At 40.2% G+C, this 8138-nt stretch overlaps 1 protein-coding gene across 1 annotated transcript; it reads left to right on the top strand.

Annotated features, from left to right (window-relative positions):
• The first annotated feature begins 744 nt into the window (after window positions 1-744).
• Window positions 745-7232, top strand: RFK (riboflavin kinase). Its single transcript, XM_042826961.1, has 4 exons — window positions 745-1033; window positions 2230-2381; window positions 3453-3555; window positions 4114-7232. The coding sequence occupies exons 1-4, from the start codon at window positions 928-930 to the stop codon at window positions 4230-4232; spliced, it is 480 nt and encodes a 159-aa protein (XP_042682895.1). The 5' UTR covers window positions 745-927; the 3' UTR covers window positions 4233-7232.
• Window positions 7233-8138: the final 906 nt, after the last annotated feature.

The following is an 8138-nucleotide window of genomic DNA, read 5'->3' as shown; positions in this document are numbered from 1 at the left end:
TTTGATAAACAGGAGTCATCAGGCTTCTGCAAAAATACTAACCAAGTAGTTCTTAAATACTTTGTGGACTTGCTATTTTGCAAGGTTTTTTTTTTTTGTTGCTGAGAGAAAATTGTAAATGTTATGTTCAAACCTACAGATATGGAAAGAGACTGCATGCCATCTTGTGGATATCAAAAGAACAGCAAAAATTGTTCTGAAAAGCAGTCGTCATTAAGGAAAAAAAAAAAAAAAAAAAAAAAAGGAAAAAGAAAAAAACCACCACAAACAAACAAAACACCAAGAACAGACAAACAAAAAAACAAGCGTGAAGTACAACTCCTGGCTGGTGCACACAGCACCACCCGAAATTCAAGACTTATGTCTGTCCCAACGCCCCTGAACTCCGGCAACTCAGGGCTGTGCCCGCGGCCCTGGGCAGTCTGTTCTGTGCCCACACCGCCCTCTCGTTCACAATGCGTTCCTCATAACACGCCTGACCCCCCAGCAGCGCTCCTTGCTGCTCCCTCGTTTCCTGTCAATACTGTGCTCAATATCCAAGATGCTCCTGCTATCAAGGAACGAACGGATGTGGCAGCAGCGCTTTTCTTCTTATATGCACTACCACCCCTCGACGTTGAACAGCTGCGATTACAACAGTGAGAGTCTGTAAGTCAGCCAGAGCTTCTGACACTGAAGTAACGAGTGTCACAGACGCAACCGGCCATCGGCAGCGGCCGCGCTCCGGCTCTGACGGGAGGGCCAGCGCCCGGCTGTGGGCGAGCCCATCCGTGGGGGAGGCCGGCGCCTGGCAGAGCGTCCTTCGTCTCGAAAAAGGGGGCACTCCTCCTGCTCTCCCCTCCGCGTGGTAGTGCCCAGGACGAGGAAGAGGCGAGGGCCTGAGGCAGTCGTCGGCGTCGAGCGGCTGGAAGGTGGACGCTGTTGGCGATGCGGGGCCGCTGTGCGGCCGCCATGAGGCACCTGCCGTACTTCTGCCGTGGGGAGGTGGTGAAGGGCTTCGGCAGGGGCTCCAGAGAGCTGGGCGTACCCACCGGTGAGCGGGACAGGGCCGGGCTGGTGCGCGGCGTGAGGCGCATAGCGCTCCTTATCTGCAGCGGCTTCGGCCGCCGTCTGACAGCTCTTTTTTTTTTTTTTTTTTTTCTTTTCTTACGATGGCCGTGATGATTTGCGGGGTGCTGAACAGTGCTAACAATGCGGTGTGCGCGGAGCTGCGATGTGGCAGTTTGGTGCAAACCTGTTTGGCCAAGCTGGAGCGTGGAGATAGCTGTGAGAAACATAAAGATGGTGATTCAGGGGTTGAAAAGCAGAGCAAACGGGTGTACCCTAAAGAGGGCCGTATGTTTCACGTGGCTGCTCCCTTCTCGATCTAATTACCAGTGAAGATGTAAATGAAACGCATTTTGTTGTCTTCTAAAGAGGCACTGAAGCAGCTGTGTGGTGCCCATCACAGTAGACAAGAGAACCTGAAGGAGCAAGCCTGAAGTATCAGGCTTGCAACGGCATCAGTTAATAGAAACATGTTATTTTTCTTTTATTTGCATCAGTGCGAGTTAATGGAATTCTGGAGGGTGGTGTTCTGGAGTGAGGGAAGTTAGTGGCTGCTTGTGAACCAAAAGAGATCACTAACAACGTTCTTTAGCATTGGCCTGAAACCCTGTATGAAGAGCTCTGTGCAAAGTTCAGGAGGGCAGTGGTTTGGGGTTCATTCCCTTCACTCAGGCAGGAGTTTATTTCAGATTCATAGTTTTCAAAGAAAATCCCATAAATCCCCAGTTGTGGGTAACCTGAAAGGCAGTGTGAAAACTCGGACAGGTGACTGAAATCACCATGTTTTCCCATGTTTTATCTGCTGCAGGAGGCGATACTAGCCCTTTGGTGCATAATTCTGATGCCACTCAGAGATTTGATTTTTCTGTTCTTTGACCATATTGAAGCAGTGATGCTTCTAATAGTGAAATGCAGACTTAATGGTTAGTTTATTATTTTTCATTGTAGAATAGGATGTGTGTTACTCTAAAATAGTATGCATAGGTGATAGGATGACTGGTATCATCACAGGACTACTTTTTACAAAGCTGTTTTCTTGTTTATACTTTGCAAATAGTATGTTGTATTGCTGTCATCATTATACATGCACAAAGAGCATGTAGGCAGAGCTTGCCTTGTAAGTATTTGAAAATTGCATTGTTATTGACTTACACAAATGTGCACTTTTTAAAATTTTTGCAGCTAACTTTTCTGAACAAGTAGTCGAAAGCTTTCCATCCGATATCCCTACTGGTATATACTATGGATGGGCCTCTGTTGGAAATGGAGATGTTCATAAAATGGTTTTGAGCATAGGATGGAATCCTTTCTATAAGAATATTAAGAAATCAGTGGTAAGAACTTTGCTTTGTGTGATACTTTGACTATAGTAAATGAGCAGGACATTGACTTTGAAAAAGATAAGCAGAATTTGGTCCATAAGTGATATTTAGAAATTTTGTCTGCTGTTAGAAATGTGTTCAGTGTACATGTGTTTGTAATCTGAAACTGTAACTGGACAGTGTGCAGCTGTATATAAATAGAGTTTAAGTAGAATTGTTTTCTTCCATCACCACTTAAATTCTTCTGGAGCATGTTTGTGTTTGTTGTTTTGACAGGTAGATAAACGTAACCATTAAATTCAAAACCTGTATCAAGGTTGTGAGTTATGAGAGCCCTAGAATGAGGTAGAACATACTAACCTTTTGCCCTCCATTATTCATACAGATTAAAAATAAGAAATTTGAGGACATTTTAATTACTAGTGGTTTTGCATTAATTTTACTCTTAAATGGTGTGTGGTTCTGTGACTTAATATGCAGATTCAAGATTCAAAAGTAAATAGTAACAGGATGGAGCTTAAATCCCAAACTGTGGCATCTTTATTTTTCTTAGTGTCATGTTTTTGTGCTTTTCTTGAGTCTTGCAGAACTTGGTTTTAATTGCTAATACCTGGAAGCAATTTTGTTTCACGATGAATCTCTGCTTTGAAGACAACTGCCTTCACTCCTTTGATAGTCTTAACATTTAGTTCCTCTGTGAACTAGCTGAGAAGGTTTTCTTAATATCATCGCAATCAAATTCATCACAGTTATTTGGAATGTAACGATCATATAAAATTTGGGATTTTATGCATCAAAAAATCTTACGTTTGAGATAAGGGGTGAAGTGTTTTTCCTGACTTTAACAGTCAGAATGTCCATAAGTGAACAACTTCTCTTAAATGCCTTACGAAGTGCAACTGCTGGTGTTATCAAAGGCTCTATCATCTCAATCTTGTATCATACATGTTAGGCTAAGTATCTTAGTTTGTCTGATAATGCGTAAGAGAGAATTTGAATTAAGTATGTTAACTGAACATCCTTGCAAGAAAGGAATTAAACTCAAAATTCACCATGACAACTGACAACTAATTTCTCTTCTAGGAAACACACATTATCAACACGTTCAAGGAAGACTTCTATGGAGAAATTCTTAGTATAGTCATTACTGGGTATATTCGATCAGAAAAAAACTTTAATTCTTTAGGTCAGTATTGCAGGTTTCTGTTAAACTAATCTTTTGTTTGTCATACTCTTTCACATTGAAAGTTCTGTGTCATCACCTTCTGTCCTCATAATTAGCTATGTTATGTTTTAACCTTTAACATTTCAGTAAAATGTTTTTATAAGTGCATCCATTAGTTGAATTAAAAAGATAAAACCCCTCATCTTTTCAAGTATATCAGTACTTATTTAAGTCTAATAATTGTGTTTTCAGTAATTCTGTTCTGAGTGTCATAAAATCATTGGTCTAATCTTGCTACATTTTTAAAAAGAAGTAGTATTGTTGGAACTGAAGTTGTCCCAAAGATTCTGTAGACTTTTTTGCTAACGTGCCTGGAAGCAAGCAAAGGGTAATGCTGTAAGCACTGAGAAGTGCAATTCTGACATCAAAACCAAAGCATTTTAAAAACAAAGATAATGCTGCCTTTCCAACTTTGTAATAGAAATCACTTTCTGTGATGTAGTGGTATGCCTTGCTTTATTCTGTACTCAGAATTCAGATGACCTTTTCAATACTGCTGTTCTGCTTTTTATTTTTCAGAGACACTCATTTCGGCAATTCAGGAGGACATTGAAGAGGCAAAAAGACAACTAGATTTACCAGAGCACCTTAAACTCAAGGACAACTTCTTTCATCTACCAGAAGGGAAAAACCACTGAGCAAAAAACCTTTTTTTTTTTTTTTTTTTTTTTTTTTTTTCCCCTTGTTATAAACTATTCTTGGCCTAGTTACATATCATATATCGTTTGATACAACATAGACTTAGGTGGTTGATCTGTGTGGAATTGAGTTAATTCTCTTCACAGCAGCTTGTATGGTGCTGTGTTTTAGATTTGTGACTAAGCATCCTAATGCTTTATCTGTACCCTAACAGTGTTTGCATAGTGTCAAAGCCTTTTCTATTTCTTGCTCTGATTCAAGTGCATCCATTTGGGCTTTGCAAGAGGTCAGGAGGGGACACAGACATGCAGATGACATGAACTAACTAAAGAGATGTTCTTTATCAGTGTCATGCTCTGCAATAAAATGGAAGGAGAGTGTGGTTCAGGTAGGTTAGCCATCTTCTCTTGGGTAGCAGCTGGGCAGTGGTCTACCCATGCAAGATGGTGAGTAATAAACATTTTTCTCTTATTACGCTTCTTTGCTTGTTAAATTACCTTGACTCATGAGTTTTCCTGCTTTTCCTTTCCTCTTTCCTTTCCCACTGGGAGCGAGCAGGACTGAGTGAGGGATGTTTATCTGCCCACCAGGGTTAACCCATAACTGCTTGTTTGTGTGTCTGTGACTGGAACTAAACGCTGAAGCCACACAATGTGATTAAAGTTTTCTTTGTTGACTGGTTATGAAACAAGTCGTGCAGAAGGAGGAGGAAACTATTTTAGGTCCTTACAGATACAAATCTGTATCGTACTAATTGTTATAGAGATTTTAACCCATGTGGAACATGACCAAAGTTAATTCTGACCTCTGCTTGCTCCGAGTGTAGACAGTTAAAACATAAATGAAGATTTTCAGTTTTTCACAGACAGAATATCATTCTAAACTGATTTCCCAGTTTTATGTCATCACATCTGACACATCAAGCAGCTTATAATAAATGAGTCAAAAGTTGACTTGTCATGCAGGAAGCCGAAGATTGGATAACAGTATCAAGAATAATTCACTGTAATTCTTAATTTTGATTGCAATTATTTATTAGCCTTGATTGAAATTAAGGAAGTCTCTGTTAGTTACTGAATTACTGGAATATGAATACTTCTGCCTAGTTGACTGCACGTACTACAATGTGTAATGCAAACATCATCCTTCTGATGAAATGTTTCTCTAAAGTTCTGGAAATTAATGATGTGGAGAAAGCTAATGTATGTCAAAGTTTTAGGATGAAAGGATAATGAACAAGTCTTAGCAATGTTTCTAAGACAGAGAAGGTAACCAAAACAAATTTGCATTTCAGCTGCTGCTGCCTTAGATAAGAAGAAACTTTGGATTAACTATTATACTGACAGTGAAATGACTCAGTAAAATGTTGAATTTAGAATGTAAAGCACAAAAGTATCTTCATCTGCACAAAGTAGAAGCATAATCCAGACTTTTCACTGTAGATCAGTGGAAGTCTTCAGAAATTTTTAGAATAATGTACCTTTAGTAAGTACTGAGTTTTTAATATAAAAGTTGCCTTTTCTGCGGCGTTCTCTACTCTGAAATGTTTACACAGGTAAGTGAAGGATGTACTGTCAAAATTCATTATATCTTGAGAAAAATCTGTTAAAATATAAATACAGGTGGTAGAGGACACTATATACTTGGAAGCCTGTGCTTATGAATCTACTCCCCCTGCTCTGTGACACAATTTTCTGACTTTCCTCCTACTTTCCTCCTATTTTATTTTTTTATTTCACTCTAGCGGTTTGGAGAGCTTGGACAAAAAAAAGCTTCATGAGAATTTCTTGAGGCAGTATCAGCATGCCAGGAGTTTAGTTCAACTCCTTTTATTTAAACTTCATGCCATTACCATGGGATACTTTTGGAAAAGACGTTGAACAAGGCAAGGAATCTTTATTGCTGCATAGAACTTTAGCAGAGCTCACTGATAGGAATTGCTCATCATTCCTGTTGATGGCAAGAAAATGGAAGTACAGTTCTTGGGGGAGGAAAGAGTGATTTCTAAATAAGAACTTACTGCACTAAAGTATGTTTTGGCCTGCATTGCTAAGGTTGTTTACAGATTTAACTCTCCAAAGACACTGACAGTTTTTCTTGTCTCTTATCTGGATATTTTCAGTATGCTTTAATCTTCTTAGTAAGAAAACATAAAAATATTTGCATGAATTAAAAAAAAAAAAAAAAACCAACCAAAACAACAGTTTAATGGACTTTACTGGATTGCATATTGGAAATATATGGGAATTATCTTGAAAGTAGTAGCAGCTCTTTTTTTCCTCTCTAAAATAGAGAGATGATGAGGGGATATTTTCACTTTTTTTTTTTTTTTTTTCCTCCAGTGGGATGTATTCTTGAGTTTGTAACAATGCCAAGTTCTTATTTGATATTTTATACTTCTGGAGGAACGACGGAAGCCATGCTTGTCAATAAAGTATGTTTTAAAAGTGTTTGAAGAATAAATCTTTATTCATTGTAGCATTATGTCTAAGCTCATTGTTTTGTTTTGTTTTTTTTCTTTTGCCATGAACTTCCTGTGTCAGTTGTGAAAACCATGGTGCCTTAAGCTGGTTGTCTCAGTAATGCTACTCTGTAACTGCTAGTGAATGTTACTGTACAAAAATCTGCTCATCATTGTTTTTGGAACAGCTGTGCTTGATGATAGAAAGCAGTTGCAAAGGGGAAGTTTGAGAAACTTATTTTGCTCAGAGCTTTAACCTAAAGTGTGAAGAATATTAACAGTAAAACAATAGACTCTTTGTGTTTGTCTTCACGTTAGGGGAAATGTAATTGCATTCACTTGGTTGAGTGTACCTATTTGTGCATTATTTAAAATCAGATATTTTATATAACTTTCTAAGTTCAATACATGATCCCTATTACAGTATAAATTTTATGATGTGTTCTATTTTCGTATTATGTGCAGATAACTTGAATTTGTTGTGGTACTGTACTATTAATAAGAGAATGTAATTAAAAAAATTGTAATGCTGCTTGCAGATTTTCTGACTGATTTTTACTGTGTGTATAATCTGCATATTCTTTAGCATAGAATCATAGAATCACAAGGTTGGAAACTACCTACAAGATCATCCAGTCCAACCGTCTCCTCATCACCATTGCCACCACAAGCACTAAACCACATCACGCAGCACGTCATCCAGGCGCCTCTTGAACTCTGCCAGGGACGGCGACTCCACCACCTCCCTGGGCAGCCATTCCAGTGCCTGACCACTCTCTGAGACAAAAAGTTCTTCCTTATGTCTAATCTAAACCTCCTCTGATACAACTTGCGGCCATTTCCCCGTGTCCTGCTCGTTGCCTGGGAGAAGAGGCCAAATCCCTCTTCACCACAGCCTCCCTTCAGGAAGTTGTAGAGTGCAATGAGGTCTCCCCTGAGCCTCCTCTTCTCCAGACTGAACAATCCCAGCTCCCTCAGCCACTCTTCATAAGACTTTTTCTCCAGACCCCTCACCAGTTTTGTTGCCCTTCTCTGGACACGCTTCAGGACCTCAACATCTTTCCTGTAGTGAGGCCCAAAACTGAACACAATACTCGAGGTGCAGCCTCACCAGTGCTGAGTAGAGGTGGATGATCACCTCCCTGCTCCTGCTGGCCACACTATTTCTGATGCAAGCCCGGGTGCCACTGGCCTTCTTGGCCACCTGGGCACACTGTCAGCTCATGTTCAGCCGAGCATCAACCATCACCTCCAGGTCCTTCTCTTCTTCACACTCATGCAGCCACTCACCTCCAAGCCTGTAACGCTGCATGGGGTTGTTGTGCCCAAAGTGCAGGACCCGGCACTTGGCCTTGTTGAACCTCATCCCACTCACCTCAGCCCAGCAGTCCAGCCTGTCTAAATCCCTCTGAAGGGCCGCCCTACCCTCAGGCAGATCAACACC

Source organism: Centrocercus urophasianus, unplaced genomic scaffold (genome assembly GCF_019232065.1).
Source record: "Centrocercus urophasianus isolate 14NV4802_14NV808 unplaced genomic scaffold, USGS_Curo_1.0 seq_27, whole genome shotgun sequence".
Classification (NCBI taxonomy): domain Eukaryota; kingdom Metazoa; phylum Chordata; class Aves; order Galliformes; family Phasianidae; genus Centrocercus; species Centrocercus urophasianus.
Note: the sequence above shows the minus strand (reverse complement) of the source record. Positions and strands in the feature narration are given on the sequence as shown.

Excerpts from the sequence above, each read along its gene's own strand:
- RFK (XM_042826961.1), top strand. The coding sequence starts at position 928 with ATGCGGGGCCGCTGTGCGGCCGCCATGAGGCACCTGCCGTACTTCTGC. Across the intron at positions 2,382-3,452 it reads AGAATATTAAGAAATCAGTG|GAAACACACATTATCAACAC; the intron begins GTAAGAACTTTG and ends TTTCTCTTCTAG. Across the intron at positions 3,556-4,113 it reads AAAAAACTTTAATTCTTTAG|AGACACTCATTTCGGCAATT; the intron begins GTCAGTATTGCA and ends TTTATTTTTCAG.